The sequence below is a fragment of the Rhinolophus ferrumequinum genome, chromosome 6 (genome assembly GCF_004115265.2).
Source record: "Rhinolophus ferrumequinum isolate MPI-CBG mRhiFer1 chromosome 6, mRhiFer1_v1.p, whole genome shotgun sequence".
Taxonomy (NCBI): domain Eukaryota; kingdom Metazoa; phylum Chordata; class Mammalia; order Chiroptera; family Rhinolophidae; genus Rhinolophus; species Rhinolophus ferrumequinum.
Window position 1 is genome coordinate 18,863,927 of NC_046289.1, and position 23,269 is coordinate 18,887,195.

At 34.8% G+C, this 23,269-nt stretch overlaps 1 protein-coding gene across 5 annotated transcripts in view; it reads left to right on the top strand.

Moving 5' to 3' along the window:
• Positions 1–23,269, top strand: part of CEP128 (centrosomal protein 128) — a 340,375-nt gene that overhangs the window by 122,961 nt on the left and 194,145 nt on the right. For all 5 annotated transcript variants that reach the window (XM_033109699.1, XM_033109698.1, XM_033109695.1 and 2 more), the window contains 3 exons: positions 3,123–3,299; positions 6,817–6,876; positions 13,738–13,930. In XM_033109699.1, coding sequence (XP_032965590.1) covers positions 3,123–3,299; positions 6,817–6,876; positions 13,738–13,930 — 430 coding nt within the window. The remainder of the gene's footprint in view (positions 1–3,122; positions 3,300–6,816; positions 6,877–13,737; positions 13,931–23,269) is intronic.

Here is a 23,269-nt window from a genome sequence, read left to right on the forward strand (position 1 = left end):
AAAGCTAACTTAACTCTTAGATTTAGGATCTTGGAGCACATGCCAGAGGATGGAGAACCAGTACGGTGGGGTGTTTGGAACCTAGTTCAATAACAGAACATGCATGGACCTTCACCTGGAACTGTAGAAGATTTAGGAGTGGTGGAAAATTCACTTATTTACTTTAATTCTTGAGTATAGCACTTAGACTAATGGAGAGATTTTACAGTTTTGTCTAGTACTCTGTTCCTTGAAACTTGAGCTGGTCGTGCAGGGGTTGGATGACCATCTGTCAGAAACGTAAAAGGTGAAAGAAGGGATTCCTGAAAGAACAGATAGTTGAACCTGCTGATCTCTCAGGTCCAGTGAGCTCATAGTTCTGTGAGTCTTACTTCAAAGGGAGGTCAGACGTGGCATGCATGCTAATTGTCTCATGGGGGATGGTGAAGTGGATAATGACATTTTCGGTCTTTGCTGAAGAGATTGAACTTACAGAGCCTTTTCTGACAATATAAACATTTTAAGAATATCAATATATGGAAATAGTTTTGTCTTCCTCTTAATAAAAGTCATAGCAGAGTGCAGGAAAGTGATAGTGGATAAAAGAAAGAGGGCTGTGAGGGAAACGAGAACAGAAAAGATCAATTAGAGCATCAGTGTGAATTGTGTGGAGTTAGATTATGAACAGTTATCCTTTAAATGCACCAGTAAACCCCCGATAGAGTGTTTTCTCTATTAATATCAGACCGGCAAGAACACTGCAGCAGTCTGGAGGCTTATGTATGCATAGAGGAAACCTCTTAGCACACCTCAGGAGCCTCTGCGTGTATATGTCTGCATGGTAATTGAGGAAATGATGTTTACAGTGCTGAATTTGAGTCTTTAAAAAAAGGTTTAAATCCCTTATTCAGCGAAGTTGGGGCGTTTAAAGATGATTATAAACATGTTTTGTGGTCTCCTGAAATAAACAGTTTATTGAGGGAGACAGGTGCAGAAACAAATAATTATATTACAGTTTGGTCCGTTTGTTTTTTAAACTATGATATGAATAATGTGCTGTGGGAACACTCTGTATTGGGAGATCAGGAAAGAAAGGAGACTGGGTCTTGAAGGATAAACTCTGAAGGATAAGAAGTATAGATGGCAGGTGTGCCTACATGTGCCTCCTCGGACCAGTTTGATGTGTACAGCTCTGAAGTTGCACTATTTCAAAAGGAGATAGCATTTGTCCTGATGAGTTCTTGTTGCTATGTAACAGCAATACAGAGTCAAGTATCCTTACCTGGGGACCTGACAGAAAGGTTGCTTTCTCGTAAGCAAACTGTAAAATCATCAAATATTGTTCAGACCCAGGATGTTAATTTTTCAGAGAGCAAGACTTGGCAAAGATAGTGATGTATCTAAAGAAATGTATCAGTCAGGAAGGAGTGTTGTCAGAATCTGAATGTAGACAAAGGAGAAAGTTAGGGAGATGTACTTCAGCAGTCTCCATCCAAACGCTACCCATGAGAATGGAACTCTCTTGTTCTTGTGCTTTGTAAATCCCTGATGTGTAGATGGACACTTCAGGCTGCCTTTAGAGTGATGCCGTTTAAACATTGTTTCATAAAACAACCCCCCTTGCTCTGATTTCCTGTTCATTAAACAGCATTCTGATTATAATTTGCCTTCTCATCTAGATTGGTCTGCAGGGAGAAAAATGTACTGGTTATGCTGACACAAGCATTCCGATCCATATGGCAGTTATATGGTTCGCCTTGTAAACTCATGTAGTTAATTGAGTGGCATTCTAGTTGGTATATTAGTCTCTTGTGAGCTTTATGTTACTCTACTGCTGAGAGAGACTCCACTCAGAGTACCCAAAAGAAAAGAAAATTCAGTTCCTAAGTTTCCGAAGCTGAGATTCAGACCGGGATGATGTACTCATCAAAATAAATGCTGTCTATTGCCTACTAACTCCTTTTGAAACAGTACAAAAACAGTACAACTTGAAGCAGAGTTTACACACGTCAGATTGGTTACAGGAGACGCATGTAGCATATTTGAGAAGCTGCAAGAAGTTAAAATATGAGAGAATGGAAAGGAGGGCCACGAGGCTGGAGAGAAGGGCAGAAGAAGAGAGGCTGTGAAAGGACTGTTCTTTTGGGCTGAGGGTGTTTCCTTTGTTTTTAGAAGTAAGTTGAAAGAAAATATTATGTGTGATTATTCTGCTAAAATACCATTCTCCCTTTCATGATTAATTTTCATTGAGCAGCTAAATCTCTTTGTTATTTTAAATTCAAGCTGAGGTTTTTAACCACCTTATCTTCCTACTTGTGTTGTATTTCCTAGGGTAGGTAAAGATGATTAGGCTGCTAGGTAATGATTAAGGGCAAAACAAACCAGCCATCGTGATTTTTTTGGTCCACTGTTTACACTTAGAATTCTAGCGATTCTGTTCCTTTCTTGCAAGCCTTGTGCAGTATGACTTCAATTCCTCTAGTAATGAAATTGTGTAATCATGATTGGAAATTGTTTTGCCTACAGGGGGCCCCCAAGTCCTTGTAATGTCTTAGAGGGTTCCTTAGAAATCTCTTTTCATTAAATATATTTGCTTACTTGAAAAGTGCCTCCATCTTGTTTTCATTAAATTTTCATGACACAAAACATTTGTGTAGTATAACTGCATTTGAAAACTTAGACTTTTTAAAAATGATGTTTTGATGAGATAAAGATAGTAACACTTATTTTTTTTTTCCTGAAATGAAGGCACTGACACTTATCTTTTTTGACATTTTGCATTTTCTAGTGCTTTACTAATATTTATTGAAAGCTCAAAGTCAGTATGTAGTATCAGCTTTTACTCTTTGATCCATCAATGGCATTAAATTATTAAAATGGTAAAGGAAGTTTTTCATCTTTTGGTTACAGAATTACTATAATTTTCTTTGCCAAGTATCCACTGACCAGTTCCCTCGATGTCCTACTTATGAATTCTCTGTAACTTGACCTCAGTTAATGAGTAGGCAGAATGTTTGATTTTAGTAAAGTGAAGGGACTGACAGCTCTGTTTTCTAATACACGTTGAGTTGTTTGTGCAGATATTACAGGTTTGTTCCTTGCCTCCACTTAATAATTGTTTGTATTTCTTATCAATGCTTTAGGAGAAACATATAAGCAGTGAAGAAGAGCACTTAAGGAGGATGGAAGAGGCCAGATTGCAGCTCAAAGATCAACTTCTTTGTCTGGAGACTGAACAGGAGTCCATTCTCGGTGTTATAGGAAAGGAAATTGATGCAGCTTGTAAAACCTTCTCCAGGGACTCGATGGAGAAACTGAAAGTAATCATGAGTTCTCATTGTGCCTTTTACTTTGTTTCTTAATATATAATTATAATAAAATTTTAATGCATGGTTATATGGTAATCACATTTTTGTTCTGCAAAGTTTATGAAAAAAAATAACACGTTGCATTTTTTTTTAGAATGAGGTGCTATATCTGTTGCACAGTCATGGTGAGAGAAAGTATGCTGTTATTCCATTGAATTGCCTGTGTCTCACCCTGTAAAAGAAAATGTCTTACAAGAGAGGCAGCAGTTCTGACTAAAACATATCCTTGAAGTCAAGATGCCTAGATTTTGAGTTTTCTATTATCACAGACCATTTTTGTTTTTGTTAGTATATTACTATATTATTGGCAAACATCTATGGAGTACTTTATTACAGGTACTGTGGTAAGTGCCCTGTATGCATTCTCTCCCTTAACCCCTGAAACCACGCTGTCCTTTAGGTACTCTGATTAAGTCCCTTTTAGGCAAGAGAAGGCAAAGCTTAGAAGGGTTAAATCAGTTCTCCCTGGCCATACATCTAGTTAAATGCTACAACTAGGGCTTCAAACGTTGGAGTCTAACACTGGATCTTAAACAAGTAACCCGAGACTACTTGCCGTCCCTGTTTGAACAAATTACATTTAGTTTTGTTTTTCTACCTTTAAAATGGAATATTCTTACTCAATTTATAGTTCTAGTGAAATGATAAATAAAAACAGAAGTAATCGTGGATATTCTGAATTCCTTGAAGGTAAGCAACTCCAGTAACTCTAGGTTCTAGTAATTCTATATTATTATATATACAGAAAGCATTGCATTGCTTAAATATAATATAACCTAACACATCGTTTAGCTATCACTTACCCCTGTATTTATTTCATTTGATGATATGACAGTACTCAAATTATATAATGGTATTATGCATACAGGCTTTTAAAAAATACCTTTTTATGTGTTTCTTCTTTTTATTTTGTCATTCATCTTTTTTTCTCATATGAAATCATCTTCTCATCTCATACTACTTTCCCCTCTTTTTTCCTTCTCTTCCTCCCCATTTTTTTCCCTTCTCTTTTTTAAGTGGTGTTTTGAAGAAAATAGAACTATAATTTTACCTTTGCAGTTAAAGGTGTCTTAGAATTCAACTTTAACAGAAACATTTCAGCTGCTAGAACTTGGTGGACTTCATGGAATTTCTACAATATGTATTTCTATATGCATTTTTAAAACAGCTCAGATGTACGTTCGGGAGGACTATAAGCCAAATATGAGAAGTAATTGGTTTTAGGGTAGAAAACGAACTCGTTTAGTCCTGATATAGGGCCTGTTCTAATGCTGTTTTTTTCTTTTTCTTTTTCCTGTCTAATGATGCTGTATTTATTTAAGATTTGTCTTATTTACATATATTGAAAGGATTGAAATCCTAATTTCATTTAAAAGAATTACATATTAACAATGCAATATTTATTCCATATTTAAGTATTTATGTCAGGAAGACTTGCTTTCAGTCAAGTAGAGATGTAAAAATGGAAACTTTTGGATCATGCTATAAGATATATAAACCTTGTTATGGGCAATTACAGGCTAAAACATAGTGTGCCCATAGCAGATTGCTTAAATATTTTCTTCATGAAGTGAAAACATATTCCAACATATTCTGAAAGGCACCCTATTCTTTAATAGGCTTTCGGGGATGGAATGACTGGTAATGGGTCTTTACACCTCTTCCCGTAGAGAGAAACTAGTTCAGCCCAAGTGATGGGTGGAAAGTAAATCTGAAAGAATGGAAAGTCTATTAAGTTTTTTTTTAAGAGCACAATTTTTTCATTGTGGGTCTCTTTCCATTTATAACTTCTGTTTTTTCATTCCTATAAACTTGAAAAAAAAAAGATTACCCAAGAACACAACATTTGCTCTCACCTTAAAGAAACCACCCATGGTGTTAAAACAAAATTTATTCTTTGCTTTATAGTTCAGAGATCTGTGGGAGAGTGGTGGTCCTTGTAAAATGTTTTCATAAAATAGAGTAATTCCAATTATTCTTTGTCATTTGTTGATTTTTGGAAATATCACTGATGAAATTTTCAGCCATTTTATATAAAGAGAGGGACTGTGCTATGGAATGGATTGAATTATAGATATGTAACAAATGACCCTGAGAAAACTCATGGGGAATATTGGTATTATTTCTTATTACATTTTTCTCTTTCCAGCCACCATATTTATTATTCTGCTTTAGTAAATGCCTTTCGTGTCTGAAGACTTAAGGACAGACACTTAACTAAACCACCACCATTATAAAACAATTAGGACAATGTCTAAATTAAAGATAGATAATTTTCTTAGATCAGTCTTTGATAATTCAAGAGCTTTCCCCATAACACTTGGTCTGGGTCTTCCATTTATTTGTAGAGCATTAAGAGGATAGGCATTGGATGAAGACAGAAGTTTTCCCTATGAACCTGAGTGATTAGGGAAAATTTCACTGAAAAGGCAGGGAGGGCATGAGAGTTGGGTGAGATTTAGATAGTGAGAAAATTTGAATGAGAGAAAGGTTGGATATAAAAATACAACACTTGTATATGACATGTGGTTGGCACTCATCATGTGTTCACTATATGCCTGAATGAATTACCTAATAGTATTCCTTAAGGGCGTGATGTGCACACAACGTCAGTAGGTATGGAAGTATTTGAGAATAGGAATAGACACCTCTCACAGAGGAATAGGATATTTTTAAGCAGAACATTTCTAGAAAGAAAAGTCCTGCAAAAATATCATAGGTAGCACAAGGGTCACCAAAAGTAGGAATTGAGAAAAAAAATGTGTATTTACAATTGTAAACTCACTGACAACCTTTGAGTACAAGTTCTGTCAGTGGTAATGCAGAACCAGATGGCAATGATTTTATAAATGAGTCAGTGTGAAGGAAATCAGAGCAGCTGGTATAGACAACCTATTTATTGTAGGATTTTGTTACCATCACGAAATATAAAGCAATGTTTGCATGAAGTCATGTTGATTATTTTCTGTCAGTTCTACAAAACCATTAATGAGACAAAATGGCCCTCATAGTATAAAATTAAAGAAGGATAAATGAGACAAAGAATTAAGTTTCCTTGTAATTACATCTAACCCACTGTGAAATATATTACATGCAGCAAGACTGAGGAAAAGAAACAAACAAAAAAGGAAGTAAACAGGTTTAATTGAGACTGCTGGCCACGCAAAGCTCTGTAGAATCAGCCTGCAGAGATTCTAGCAATGTTAGCACTCGAGAGTTGATTCATGTCTCTAAACTTGAGCTAAATATTTACTGTCAAAACATACATAATATATACATGCTTACAGAAATAGACATGTTAAATAAATGATGGTTTGGAATTGGTGAAGTACTTGGTATGAACTTTCTTCTTTGTAAACCCTTAAGATTAGGCACTAAACTTTTGGATGTTATGGTGAAAAATTTCATTTATGTAAATTCATTTCAGAGAAAAATCTACTTTTAATAGACTATTTCCTCTTTTTTGTAGGTTTTTTCATCTGTTGCTGATATTAATTATGACCCACATCGCTGGTTAGCAGAAAGCAAGGTAATTAATCTTTGAATCCTGAAGTTTCCATAATATTTATGACCTTCAAGGTATCCTCTTTGGGCTAGTCATATATTTTGTCACATAACTGAGCATATGCAGCTGTAGTACTTCATTGCTGCGAAAGATGTCATTGTAATGCATTTAAGAAACCTCCATGTTCCTTTAGTTTAACATTTAAAAAGTAGCTTAAATACATAGGGATGGAATGAGTGAATAAAGAAAGGTAAAACTGTTGAAATATTAAAACTAGATCATCAGAGAGACAAATTCTGCCTTTTCCTGGGGATACGCAATGTCTCTGGAAGTGTACAAAGGTCAGTGCAGCTCTAACCAACCTCCATTTACACATATATACTTATTATTAATATTTTGGTTCCTGAGAGTAAGCTCAAAGCCTGCCAAATCCCTGTGTGGCTTAAGCAAATCTCTTTACTTCTCTGGATGTCTTGTTTCCTCATTTACAAAATTGGAGGGATTAGCTTTGTGTTCTGAAGATAACTTTCCTGCTTCATAGTTCTTTGGCATTATGATTCAAATTACATGGAAGGTAAGCAAATATAAGTAAACTTAAACAATTTGCTAATTTTAGCAAAAAGATTCTTTTACCGTGGGATAATTTTCAGCTGTCTTCATATATCAAATCAACTTGGAAATTCAAATATATAGTAATTAAGGTATATAGTAATTTATAGAAATTAAAATCTAGAAAAAATTATGACCACATAAGATGTAATCTGTTTATTTAAGTATCAATACTTAAGCACTTGCATTCTTTTTTAGACTAGTTGTTTTTCAGATTTGACATACTAAAATGGAAAATGTTCCATCCCATTTAATTCTGTAAGAAGACCAACTGTGCTATAAACCTGATCAACTGTGGTCCAATTTAGGATTTTATTGCAAGAAAGAACCTTTAAGTTGTATAGTGTCCTTATTTAAAAATATGAGGAAAGTGAGGTCTCAGAGAAGGTATAACTTTCGCAGTGCCATATAAAAATGGAAAAATGGATTACATACCATATCAGACTCATAATTAATGTTCTTAACCATTATGTGTATTGCCACCTAAAGTCTTTGTTCATTCAGCCAAGATTTATTGATAGTTTACTTTTCTTGTGTACAGACATTGGGGTATAAGTGTTAGCAAGCCATGGAAGTTGATACGGGAAATAGAGATGTAAACAAATTTTGGAAATCCTTACGTTGTGTTCTATTGTTATAGAAATATGTAAACATTGACAAAGGAATACAGAAGAAGGAAGAATTAACTAACTATGATGTTTGGATTGGGAGGATAAGAGGGTATGATGCACGTCACAGAAGACTTGTACAAAAATGCAATGTTTAAACATGGTCATACACAAAATATGTGGAAGACCACATATTTCTCCAGGTGGCTAATTGTAGGTATAACAATGGCAAAAAGATGAGAATATTTGAATAAACACAGATAATGCCCTGAGATTGATGTATAAGGAACAGATAGGGCGGGGGTGGTCAAAAGACAAGATTTACCTTTGAAGGTAAGATATGCGTTAGAGAAGCCCCCCCAAGAAAAAATTATTAAGAAACTAATAGTATTATGATTGAACATTGAAATGTACCTAACCTTGTAAAATTTTCTGTTCTACTTGAAGTAGGATCCTGTGCATTCCTAACCATTTTTGTTAGCACCAAATATAAATTTATATTTATGTCACCTACCTAGGAAATTCGAAATATACGTGTTTTGCTGTCCCAGAATTTTCTGGCTGAAGACTTCTGTTGTACATTAATAAAGCATTTCTCTTTTTTCTTTTCCCCAACTCCACAGTTTTGACGAGAGCAATGTACTTGGAATTTTCTTTCCAGTTAAAATCTTTATCATTTCTGAACAGAAAGCTTTCACTGCTGTTGTTCGGTTAAATTATGAGAACCAGAGATGACTCTTAATCATAGCTCTTTAATTTGGGAGCGAGTGAGCAGTTTTCGCCTTATCATTTAATGGGATTGAACTCCTGATCAGATGAGTTTTAATACTGCATGAGACAACTGTTATTCCACAGTGTAAAAGGGTTGTGATAAGCAATGCCATGCTGACCAACTGACTCAGGAGGAATTGAATCTATTTCCTGGAGAGATGGTTTAGGTTATGTATGGGCTACAATGCTGTATTTCCCATGAACTATGACTGGACAGCTCTATAAGTATTGAAGATAAGATCTGAATTCAGAGGACAAAAACTGTATGGAAAGTAGAATTGCTGTTCAGCTTGTCCCTGCTGACGTCTTGGGGCATTCGAAGGACCTCTGAGGGCATTCAGGAATTGTTTTCATAAATCTGCCAAATGAATTTCTTCTGTTAGTGTTAATCCTAAAAGAGCTAGAAGATCGGGTGGGGATTGTGTTACTGTTGCTTTTTCGTTGGCAATGGTGGCATGACATAAACATGAAGTCTTAACTAACAGTTGGACCAGGGTCCCAGATAAACTCACGAAGGAATGGTAAGAATAACATAGCATGGGGAGGAAGAGGGTTGAGGTGATTGTTAAGGGAGGCCAGGCAAGGAATTCCCAGGGATTAGGGATTTGTTTTTGTTATAAATCTCGACAAGGCATGTAGAGGCCAAATTTTATTCAGTTTAAAAGAATTTACTGAGAAATGACTGTGTCCCAGATGTCATGTTGTATAATGTGGACATAAAAATGAATTAAGATGTGATCCTTCCTCTGGAAGAGCATATTTTCTCTAAGAAAGCTGGCACTTATGTAGATAATTTCAGTATTATCTGTAAGAGCTGTGATACAGGTAGAGAGAAGCTGCTGTGGAGGCTGACGCCTCCGATGAATCTTGAAGCTAGCCGGGCAAAGAGAAAAGAGTTTGCATGCCGAGTAAGCAATTGCAGGAATGGCACAGAAGAGAAACAGCACGATAAATGCTGAGAAAGCCCAATGCTTTGGCAATACTACAATATAAAAGTGTAAAACAGAATGGCAGGGATGACGCTCCAGACAGGTAGAGGTTAGGTCCCTCAAGAAGAGCATCGAATGCCGTGTTAAGAGCTTGGGTTCAGCTCTGCCTTTAGTGGGGGAATCACACAGAGCTTTTGAATGGGAGAGTAATACGCTCATATTTATATACACAAAGCGTCACTTGGATAGTGATGTTAAATGTGGATGAGAGGTTGGAAGACCAAAGGCAAGGGGACCATGTAAAAGGTCTCTGGGTGAGGCAGGATGAGAGTCTGAATTAAGAGAATTGTGGAGAATTAGAGGAAGACAGAGTGGAGTAGTATGTTGGTGACAATATGCAAGTGGTGTTTAATGTTATGTCAGAGGGTGATGGAGGAGGAGATGTCCAGGGTGTTCAAGCCAAACTAGAAGACCCCAGGCAAAGGTTGGTATCTAAATAGACAGGCATGCAGGGTCCTAGGTAGGCAAGCAAACAGAAGTACTGAAAGAGTTTCCACCACAAGGATTGATATCCAGAAAGTTCCATTTGAATAGGAAAGCCCAAAGAGAATCAGGGGAAAAAAAAACACATAGCAGAGTTTAGGTTCAAATCCTGGAAAGAAATGAGAAGCACCAAAGACATTCACAGTGAGAACATAGGGACAGATGGTCAAATCTAGAGCAGGCAAGCACTCTCAGGATGGAACGATGATACTGGTGAGCGTCACTCGATCCCAGATCTTACATTATCATTTTATGATAGCGAATAAAAGAAAAGGTAGTGTCACCTGCTCCTTAGCACAAGATAGCATCCTGAGTGCTCTGTATTTACAGAAAACATTGAATCCTGGGAGCCCAGTGCTCATTTTTCCCTTGAGATGCACAGAGATGAGTTTATATGCTTCTTTGGCTGTAGAGAACTTTTCCTTCTCGGCCTTTATCCCACTGTATGGAAATTCCCATTTACTCTTCTCTTTAGTCTGTAAGCTTCATGAGGAAGACCTGTGTCTTTCCTGTTCCTCATCGCATCTTTAGCACTTAGCACATTTTCCCACTCAGGTTACTTTCTCAGCTTAAATATCACCGAAGACTTAAAAACAAGCAGATTAGACTTTAGTGAATATATTGATTCTCAAATATTGGTTTTTATTTGATCAGAACTGTAAACATTAAAGTTATATAGATAAGGAATATACTTCCAAATTATTTGGGGATTTTCCTATATAATCCTGTCTGATATCACCCCAGAGTCACACATTTTAGAGTATAATGTGTTCTAGGTGTTAACAAGCATTTGCTTTTCCCTACTGTTTTTGCAATATTATAACTGAAGCAACGTCAGGGATCAGAAAGCGTGACTTCCTCATTTTATAGATGAGACAGGCCCTGGGAGTTTTGAGTTTTACCTGAGGGCCTAAAACTAATTAGCTACTGAGAAGGGTTTAGAACCTGGGTCTCTGAAGTCTGCGCCATTGTTTCTTTCCGTTGGTTGTGTAACTTTACATTTATTGTCTTTTTAGTGAGGTAAATTGTTTAAAACAGTCATTGTGTGAGAAGTATTAGACCAGTGTATTTAATTCTTGTTGAATGATGTGAATTATCCTCTGGTATTTTATCCTTTTGGAGTAGACATAAAAATATGATACAGATGTCTTCATTCATTTGTTGGAAATATATTTTAGATTTTTGTGTACACAGAACACATTCAGTTCAGTTGGAGAAAGGTGTTTTGTATTTTTAAATACATACTCTCATCAGGGAGATATATTTGCTTTTTGCTTGATTATATTCATAACTAAGTAGAAAAGTGGGGAAGCATTACTGAAAGAATTCTATTTTGGGGTTGGCTTGGATTTGAAATTCGCAGTTCTGGTTTAATTCTTGTTTTGGTGGCCTAACACATTCTAGAAATTTGCCATCCTTTTTTTTCATACTTGTTATAGAAATATTTCCTCTCAAAATTCTTTTTAGAGTTTTGGCGAAGGAAGCTTAGAAGTTACAAGCAGCAAAATTATGGGTCCTAATATTATTGCTAACTCTATCAGCTGTAGTCTTTTTATTCAGATTTTCTGTTTTCTTTGGTTTTTAGCTTTGAGTCATTCCTTATTGACTTTAGTGTCTTGCTGTACTAAATCTCAGTAGAGGAGATTGTTGTAGATTAAAGAGATCATTTGATTGTTTTACTAGATAATTATGAATAGTCCCACCTAATTGCAAACTGTCAAGTATGAAGGTAAAAAACTGCCTTATTTAGAAATTCTTCCTCTATTTTGGTTTATTTAGCAATTCTTGATGTAGTTAAATACATGAGCATATTATGTTATCTATAAAATGCTCTTGTGAGTGGTTAATAGAATGGTGTTTGCACAGTGATTAATAGCCTTTTCAGCTAATTATTATTTGGAGTTGTTCAAGTTATTCTTACACTATCTTACAAGCTGTTTCTCCAAGATACGTAATGAGGATGTTGGTTGTTTTACACACACTGATTCTCATAATTGATTATTGGTTGATTAAATTTCCATAAATTGGTATTTTGTAGGATTAATAATATATTCTGCATGCATATTCAATTCATAAAAAGCATCTAACTGTAGCCTATTTGTAAATTTTGTGTGGCGATGGAGTAAAGGCATCATAGGAATAAACTAAAGCCGTATAAGTCTGCTCAGCCTCCCATAGTAACAAAACCCCACTGACTGCGTGACTTAAACGACAGACATTTGTTTTCTTACAGTTCTAAAGGCTAGAAGTCCAAGATCAAGGTGCCAGGGTTGGTTTCTGGAGAGTCCTGTTCCTGGCTTGTAGAATGCCACCTTTCATGCCGGGGTGGGGTTGGATGGGGTGGTTTGGGGAAGTTGGGGGTTGGGAATCTAAAGAAAGGTGGGGGAGTGCAAGGGCTTGCCTATAAGCCCTTGCATCTCCTCCTCTTCTTTTAAGGACACCAGCCCTATTGATTTAGGGCCCCACCCTTATGACCTATTTAACCTTAACTAGCTTGCTCAGAATCCTATCTCCAAATGCAATCACACTGAGGTTTAGGGCTTTCAGAATATGAATTTTGGGGTACACGATTCAGTCCATAACACATATCAAGCCCGATTAATGCTTTGTTTTCAGAGTATTTTTGTTTATTTGTTACTGTTTTGTTTTTATCAGAACCGGTAGGATTATTGCTATGACAAAACAGATTTTTTTTGTTTCTTCATTATTACTTCTTATCAATGGTACTTAGCACAGGCCAAAGACTGGGATGGAGCAAGTAGGAAAGCACTGAGAAAAGAGAAAAGTGAAGTTATTTTATAAATTTTTAGTTCAATCACTGGGCAAGAGCAGGTTAAATATTACAGATGGTATGGTTAGAATCCATGGAAAGGAGAGTTGCTTAGATTAATTTCCTAGTCTCTTCAAAGTGGGCAACTGCTGATGTATTCTCCCTCAGCCTACGGAGAATGTATCTGATTAGCTAGACCCTGGGGATATGCATTTTTAGGAAGCAAAACTAGGAATTTTTTCTAATCTCTGAAATACAACCCTCTTTTATTAATGAGTCTCTAGCCCTATTCTGGTTTTGATTTTAAAATGCTGTACTAAACTGCCTAGAATTCCAAATTAGGGACTAATTATGTTATGATTGGAATTCTAGTGGCCCTAACCTCTCTATAGGAATGCCTTTCCAAAGATGATCAATGATACCAAATATTTCATGAAAATCCAAGAAAATCATGGTTAATTTCTGCACCCGAGTTTTAACTGAAATAAGCCATTATGTATTTTTTATTTTACTTAGATCTGTTATTGTCTATATTGGTTCAGATTATCATTACGTTATTTTTTCCTAATGTTTTGAAATGCTACTGTTTTCTAGATTTCTGTCTTTTATTTATTTTTGAAAAATTAGATATAAATGTCATTTTTTTTTTTTTAAGACTAAACTTCAATGGCTCTGTGAGGAACTGAAAGAGAGAGAAAACCGAGAGAAAAGTTTGCGGCATGAGCTAATGCTGTGCAGACAACAACTCAGGAATATGACTGAAAACAAGGAATCCGAGCTCCAGTGTCTCTTTGAACAGATAGAAAGGCAGGAGCAGCTTCTGGAAGAAATCCACCAGGAGAAAAGAGGTATGTTAACTGCTCTTACTTTTATTTATTTATTTTTCTGTTTGTGTTCCTAGAAACTTAGGATTGGGGGAAAAAAAACAACAAACCCTACTTTTGCTTCTAGTTCAGACTATTCCCATCTCCTCCTTTCCTTATCTCTCCATTTCTGGATTCAGAAGGTAAAACTGTTCTGCCCTGAGAGTTTTTCCAGCAGCTACCATATCTGTCCTGTGTACATAGATGGCACTTGTGTCTGCTGGCCATTTGAAAGTGTTAATTTGGTAAGATGTGTTTGTTTTCCTCTGGTAAAATGTCAAAATTTACATTTTACTTCAGTAAAATATCTATTAATTCATTCAACAAATATTTATTTTGTTCCTATTTTGTCTTAGGCACTGTTAACAGGTGCTGAGGATACATTAGTGAATAAATCAGAAAAAATACTACTCTTATTTATGTTATATTGAGTTGGGTGACAGAAAATACGTGTAATAAATAGGTACATTGTATAATATGTTAGAAGGTTATAAGCACAATGGTGAAAACGGTAAAGTAAGGGAAGGAGAGCTTGGGAGAGCAGGGGGCGGGGTTTAACATGCTTAATAGGGAGGCAATACTTAACTTTAAAAGGTAGACAAGAGACTTGGAAAACTGTTTTTCTGTTCGGTTCTACTAGAGATGCATAATGACGGGAAAAATAAAAACAGCAATTATGTTTGGGAATCATATGTGTGTCTTATGTTATGTTGGCCTTAGGCCTTTTCTTTGCTGGTGAACTTTATTAATTTAAGATCCAGAAAGAGGCTTAATATAGTGTCCTGCTAAGAAAAACTAAACATTTACATATGGTTATCTGTTTTATAAAAAAATAATTTTTTTGTTTTTCATTTTAGTGATCAGGATTATGCTCTCCCTATGTACCACTTAAAAATTATTTATTACTGTACTGTAGTTATTCTCATTTTTTCTGGTATCAGGACCACTTTATAGTCTTAAAAGTTCTTTGAGTTCTCAAAAATTTTATTATGCATTATGTGTGTCAATATATACCATATTAAAAATTAAAACTAAGAAATAAAAATATTTATTCCTTTAAGACAATAATTATAAACCCATTACATGCAGTAGGGTTTCTGGGCGGGAATTCCTGCCCATTCTCAGGAATTTTTTCGCTTTTCTGTTCCCGAATCCCAAGAAAAATTGGTTGGGAAATTGGGAAAATCAGCTCCTTGAACCCAGGTGGTTGGTAGTATCGGTCGTCACTTTGTGGAAACGATTCATCGTGGAGAACAGAAAGCAGTTTACATCTCGGGATTCGGGAACGGGAAAGCGAAAAAAATTCCTGAGAATGGACTGGAAACCCTAACATAAAAATTAATGAAATTTAACTCTTTTCCAAGACAAAAACACTGAAGGATGCTATTGTTTGTACTTTTGTCAGTCTCTTTATTGCTGTCTTAAGACAGCTGCATTTTCATTTTATCTGTTGTTATTTCACATGTCATGTAGCCTCTGGAGAAACAGTACTTTACATTTATGAGAAATTGAGTGAAAAAAGCCACAAATATCTTAGTCCTATTATTAAGGAGTCTTGGGCAGTCCCCAAACCACTCTGAGTATTGCTGCTCTATAAGTTCCACAATAATACTAATTATGGAACTTATAGATAAAATGCTATATAGTCTCTATACATGTTATGGAATATTCACTAATTAACACTAGATTACACCCCAGTTTTCCTTTTAGCAAACATTATTAATATTGTCACTCTGTAAATCATTTCTTTCTTTGTATATGGATTAATGCTGTAATGTATTATAAATATGTAAAACTGTGAGTGGGGACAAATCCAAAAGAACCAAACATTTGTGCATTTAAATAATTTTATTCAAATGCCCAACTTTTTCATAAAAGCTTCAAAAGGTAAGACTGTAAAGCTTATAATCTCTCAAGGTGATCGCTTTTATTTCTACGTTTTGTATTTAACGAAAATTTATTGCTTGCTTTGTATCTATAGAGCATTTGGACTTCTTTCTGCATCTTAGAATCAGCTTTTCACATTTTTAAAAAGGATCTACTAGTATTTTTTTTTCTTTAAATATGAGTCTATTTAAAGTATCCAACATTTTGCCTTTTTCTGCCTTTGTAAGTGTAAGACATTTTGACACATTATAAGAAAACTTAAAATATTGCATGCAACCAAGTCTGCAGAAACTGATGCCACACAGAAACGTCCCATTTCTTCTGGAAGGGGGCAGGCTGTAGGATGGTTTATTATGTCGGGCTATAGACATAAACTTCCTGGGCTTGATCCCCAATTCCACTATATACCTATAAAGGAGATCTTGAATAAATTACACAGCTCCTCTGTGTATGAATTTCCTCATCTGCAAAGTGGTGTTCAGTTCCTACTAGTGTTTTTGATTGGATTATGTTGAATGTGTAGATTAATTTAAGGAAAATGGACATCTTCATATTGAGTCTTTTAATCTATGAACATGGTCTATTGATCCATTTATTTAGTGGTTTGTTTTTTTTAACTTTTCTCGTGGATGTTTTATAGTTTTCAGTAAATAGGTCAATTATGCCAAATTGATGCACATCTTTTTAAGATTTATTCCTAATTTTTTCTGAGTTGTGATGTTATGTTAAATAACATTTAAAATTTGAATTTCCAACATTCTTGTATATAGAAATACAGTTGATTTTTTTTTTTTTGTATATTGAACTTGTATTCGGCAACCTTATTAAGCTCATTTATTAGTTCTAGTAGCTTTTATTATTGTTGTTTTTGTGGAAAGTTTGTATTATTTCTTTTTTTGTATGATAGAATTCATCAATGAATCCTCTGGGCCTGTAGTTTTCATTTTGGGAAGGTTTTTAATTTTGAACTCAAATTCTTTAAGAGCTATATGGTTATTCAGAATTTCTATTTCTTTTGAGTCAGTTTTATTAATTTTTGCCTTTCAGTATATTTGTCCATTTCATATAAGTTGTAAAATCTATTGGCATGGTTTTTTTATATCTTCTGTTTAATCTTTTTTATTTCTATAAGATCTATACTGATGCCTCCTATTATATTCCTATAAAAGTAATTTGTATTCTCTCTTTTCTTTATAAGACTTGCTGAGTGTTTCATTAATATTTTTAAAGAAATAAATTTTTACTTTTTTATTGCTTTTTATATTTTATTGATCTCTAATCTTATTTTTATTTCCTTCCTTTTGCTTATATTGTGTATCATTTGCTCTTTTTCTAGCTTATTAAGTTGCAAGCTTTATTTTAATGCCTTTGTTTTCAAATATTGGTATTTAAAGTTATAAATTTTCATCTTAGCAATACTTTCTAAGTGTATGCCACAAATTTTGCTAAGTTGTGTTTTCATTATCATTTAGTTTGAAGTAGAAAATACTTTTCTTATGATTTCTTCTTTGACCCCTGGGTTTTTTTTAAGAAGTATACTGCTTGCTTCATTTCCAATTATGTGGAGAGTTTTTTTTAGATATTTTGTTATTGATTTCTAACTAACTTGTGGTCATAGAACATACTCTCCATGATTTTGATCCTTTGAAATTTATCATGACTAGTTTTATGGCCCCAAATGTGGTCTACCTTGGTGAACTTTCCATGTGCACTATTAAATAAGTTATGTTCTGCATTTATTGTGAAATGTCCTATAAATGTCAATCATGCCAAATTGTTTCACAATGTTCTATGTCCCTAGTGATTTCTATATCCCTACTGATTTTGTCTACTTCTATCAATAACTGATAGAGAATTGTTAAAGTATCCAGTTTTTACTGTGAGGTGTTTGTTTATTTGTTTGTCTAATGTTAGTTTCATTTATTTTGCTTCATATATTTTGAAACTATGCTATTATTATTAGAGCCTGTCTTAGTGTTGATTGTGGGAATCATCCAGTAAGGAGCCTATGGTGTAAGAGTCTCAATAAAAGCAAAAGAGGGACTGAAGAAGGATATTAGTAGTGGAAACAAATGAAAAGATCTTGGGGAAGTGACTTGGCGCCAAGATTAGATGGTGTGAGAGAGAAAGAAGACTCATAGAATCTCATAAGAGACTATAAGGTCTCAGTGGTTTTGCCTTTGGGAGAAATAGGGAAGTCAGGAAGTAAGGGCTGATTTGGAGAGAAGGGGGGGGGGTCCATTTTTTTTCCCTATTTCTTAAAATTATAAATGACAAAAGAGTTTCAGGAAGACTCAAACTTTTGTAACAGAAATGATGTGATAATTGTTGCCTTACATATGTAAGATGTTGCAATCTTGTGATACAAGTAATGAAGACCAAGCAAAGGCTGTTCTAGTTGGAGACTTATAAACATGTTTGTTAGGAAGTAGGATGAAATAAATGTGTTACTAGAAATATAAGCAGCATGTTCCTGGTAAAAAGGGGGGTATTGACTACTTCAGTTGAGGTCCGTAGGTGGAGGTTTTTAGGACGACGTGTGATTTGATTTGAATCTTAAAGAATGCAGCATGATTTCCATGAGATGGAGAGGAGGAAGAGAGATTCTCTGTAGGATTTTTCTGCATACTGATCTCTTCTTGCATGCATCAGCATTTGTTCATAGTGGTATCCACAGAAGAGGTGAAGGGCAGCAAAACTGATGATTAAATTTAGATATTTCTGAAGTATCAAAGTCAGTTGTTGAAATTTATGTTTGACTCCCTTCATCATATTAGAAATGTATTTCCTAGGTAAAACAAGGTTGACCTATCTGTAAATGAAACATGACAGAGAAACTTTCTCTTTGCTGGAATTAATGCCATTCTCTGCACAAATATTTTTAGTTTGATTTAATGTCACAATAACTGACACATGCTAGGTTAACCGAGGTGCGTGTATAAGGAGATTCTATCAGTGAATGCTGCCAGACTTGTAGATCTGAGTTGTCTTAGTCTTCCTGGCTATTTGGGCCTGAGGATTTGTGCTTGAGTGCTCCAAAAGGAGGAAAAATGTCTTAAAGAGTTAATGCCATGGATCTCTTAGAAATTAAGTAATTATTGACTGGGATATCCTTCATTATTATGATTAGCAATGAAGACGAGTAGAGAGATGCAAACTGCGGCTAAGAGGATTTAGGTATGATACTATTTTAACTTGTGTAAGTAATTCTTTTTAATAATTTTTTAATAAACCAACTGCTGCCTGCCTTCTGAATATTCTGATAACCCAGTGTTCCTGTACGTTCCAGTATTCCTCTATAAGAATATTTTGAAACTATGAGGTTTACTAACATCTAAAATTTATGTGGAAGTTGGAAGGATTCCTTTTTTCAAAAATCTTCAGAAGGAAGAACATCTGTATAGTATGATGTAGTGTATTCTTGCTGGAGAATGTGCTAATGATTCTGAACAGAGATATAGAAGGCAATTTCCTTAACTTATTTTAAACTGAAATTATAGACTCTTATTTAAACAAAGGACCCTTCTTGCTTTCCAGTCACTCTGTGGTTGTGGCTGTGACTAATTAGTATACATAATTTTTCTTTCTGGGATAATTAGAAATTGACATGGCCACTGAAATTCTTTTTCCTTAAGGATAGAATTTGATTTTTTTGCCCATTTTCCATTTTGGAGTAGGTGTTATACACATTTGGCTTTGTTGGGATAGGTGGATTTCCTACTCATCTGATACTATGATAAATATAATACGTAGAAAGACAGTAATTCTCAGCAGCATGGCGTGTAGATTCAGACTTCCTGAGTCTGTCCCTTCCTGTCATATACCACATATTGGGAATGTACATGTAAGGATGAAATAAACCATTGTCAAGGCCTCTTTGTTATGGACTAAACTTTTCTGAATATAAGAGAAGTACCAGTAGGGTGTGGAAGAAGGGAAATAAATAGTCCTCCAACCACTTTCAGAAAGTACTGTTTTGGCAGCAAAGGACCAACTGCTCAGGTTGGTGCTTTGTTTTTGATTAGCATCTGTACCTTAATCAGCAAGGAGGCAGTGGATAAAAGATGCATTATAGACCTACTTTTTCTTTTCTTTTTTGGTAGTTCATCAGTTTTAAATCTTATCTTAGCAATGACTGTGGGTGTGGCAGAATTCAGAAGACCGTCTTAGCCCAGAAAGATTTGCCGTGTATGATGTGCACCCATGTTTTTGGCGCAAACTTTCAGGGGAAAAAATCTTTCATTTCAATTTTTTAATTCAAATTTTTATGTTTACTTTTAGGTACTTGTTTTTTTGTATTATAAAGGAATTTTAGCATTTATTTTTTAACACATTATGGCACAAGAAATTTTATATAACAAATAATTGCAAAACACAAGAACAGATACGATGTACAAGAAATTCTATGTACCATTCACAAATTCACGATATTTGCGCCTCATAGAAGGCCAAGAACTCTGTCGTTGCAAGTTCGTCATAAGTTCAACAAAACCCATCATCGTATTCCAGGGTATTATTTTGCATACGGATTATCGTTACTGATTTCTATAGTTACACTTTTAACTTATAAGCATAAATAAAAGAATTAAAACTATTTATATAGATACTACCCATATATAATGCACATCCTTAATTTTCCCTCACAAATCTGGGCAAAAAAGTGTGTATTACACATGGTAAAATGTGATATTTCTTGCCTCGATGAATTTTGGACAGACACATAATTGAGAAGTGTGTTTAACTGAATATATTAACTATAATGCAGATTCCATGAAGGTAGTGATTTTTTTGTTTGTTTTCTTCAACGCTGTATTCCCCAGTGCCTGGGAAGAACCTGGCACATACCATGTTTCCCCCAAAATAAGACCTAGCTGGACAATCAGCTCTAATGCGTCTTTTGGAGGAAAACCCAGTCTTATTATAATATAAGACAGGGTATAATATAATATAGTATCATATAATATAATATAATATATAATACAATATAATATCGGGTCTTATATAATATAAGGTCTTACTTTCGGGGAAACATGGTAGTAGATGTGTCAAATATTTGTTGAATAAGTGAATGAAATAGTGAATGAATGATAGCTACACATTTATAGGGTAGCCATGATATTAATGTTTACTGAAAAAAAAAATATCACTCACAGTGAATTCTGCATAACCAAAATGAACTCTGTACCAAAAGGCAAATCAGCAAATATTTGGCAGAAGTTGATTAAATAATTTTATTGGAGTGATTTACATTTTGTTTATGACACTCTGGGATTAGGTAGCAATATCTGTCTTTGGTAATATTTCAGTTTTGTATTACATGTTACAGTAGAAGTATTTAAACCGTTTATATTTTTATTCATTTCATAACAATATTCTCTAAGCGCTTCCTGATTCATTTAGGGACATTATAACGTTGTTATTAGTAATTCTAGCTCCATTTTGTACTACTATTTGAGTTAGCTCTAGATTAACATGTAAAAAAAATTTAAATACCTGAATATCATAAAAGTAAGCAAAGAATATTAAAACTGTGTATGTCTAAGATAGTTTTAGTTTTTAATAGTAGAATGAATACAACTTTTAGAGTATTTTCTATTTGCTACTGATCATAGATGAGCTTCACATGGCTATAAATGTTGAGTAGAAGAATCCAGGAATTCCAGAGGTTGAACAGATGAAAGAAAGGGTATTGGTATAGCAAGAAAGATATGACAGTGGATAAGGTCGAAAGTAAAGGTGGAGAAGTGACTCTTGGAAAAACAAGGGCAAAAATTAGGCTATTTTTCTTCTATTACCTTTTCAGCACTTTGAATACTTTTTTTGGTAGTTGCGCATCACGGTATTTTGCATAGTGGTTTTCTTATTTTGACTATTAGCTCCTCAACAGCTGTGATTGGGTTTCATTGATTTTTGCCTTGCATATGTTCAGTGCCTATTAGGTTGATGCAAAGTAATTGTGGTTTTTGCAATTTTTGACCTTTTTTAAACCGCAATTACTTTTGCACCAACCTAATATTTGGAGAAAAGGATGGGATTAAGGGGAGGTACCTACTGGATTTTTTTATGTAAGACTTTTAAGAGATCCGTTTAGTAGAAACCTTTTGAGTTTTATTCCACATTGTAGAAAATTTCTCACAACTGTATTTTTTACAAGCTGCTTCCAGAGGTCAATACTTGTCATGTGTGGATATCCAAGTCAGCCAGTTTAGTGATACCTCTGTTATACTAACACCATTATTTTGGCCTTATAGATGGCTCTAAGGATGAGTATGTTTACTAATAATAGAGATAGGATAAAGTTGTTTTTGTGTTTGTTTGTTTTTTTTTTTTATGCTCTAGAATTGCTGTGATGTTCAAGGCATTGACTCAGAAAAACACTCCGTATTTCAAAAGGTTCTCATGTACTTGATTTATCTCTGCCAATGGTGGTCAACATTTTCAGGGTTTTTTGTTTGGTTTCACTGTTTCTAGTATTCTGAGAAACGCCTTTCAGCTGATTTCTTTGTTTTTCCTTCTTCTTCCTCTGAATCTCTGTACCACTTCTATAGTTGGTGGACGGCTGAACAGAAGATACTTTCTTAGAATTTATTTGTAGGACAGAACTAGGAAGGGATTTACAAACTGGAGGCATTTTTCCTAACATGTAAGGTAGACATGCGCTTGCATGATTATGTTTTCTCTGTACATTATTTATTGATTGATTTAGTTTTCCTGCCACTCACCCATTCATCTATTACTTATGAGAGCATTTAAAACCTATCCTTATATTTTGCCACATTCCCTCTTTCTGTATATATGAATATATTATTATTAAGCCACTTAAGAGAATGTGGCATGTACACTGTCTTGTTTTTTCCAGCCTGAAATGGGCCATTTATTTTGTTTTTGTGAAATTAACATTGTACAATATTTTTTAATCAGACTGCCGACAATGGAAAGGTCTTTGTATGATTTTTGAAAATTTTGAAATTATTTGAAAAATAAAAAGTGAAAGAATAAAAACAAAATGCTACCACCAAAAACCTATCCTGACACTTAGGATTTGAAAGAAAGATTACTTTCTCCCACTTCTTTGTGCCCTGTAACCAATGACTTCACAGTTTTCCTAGGGGGTTTCTCACATACCTACTCTCCTCGCTCTCCATTTAGACTATCTCTGTCTTATTTAGCTCTTTATTACATCATATCTTCAAGGATTGCAGACATTTCTTATCTGAAGATCTTCCTAACCTCTAGTGTCTACCTTCTACTTGAGTTGTCTTCACTTACGAGCCTGCCAGAGACCCAACACAGATGACTGTTACTCCAGCTGGTATGTTCAAATTCACACTGTTCCTTGGGCCCCAGCTACCCTCCGTTCATTTCTCTCTTATTTAATAAAGCATTTAGTTAGGGTGACATCTTTTAGAAATAACCTTGAATATGCTGACATTAATA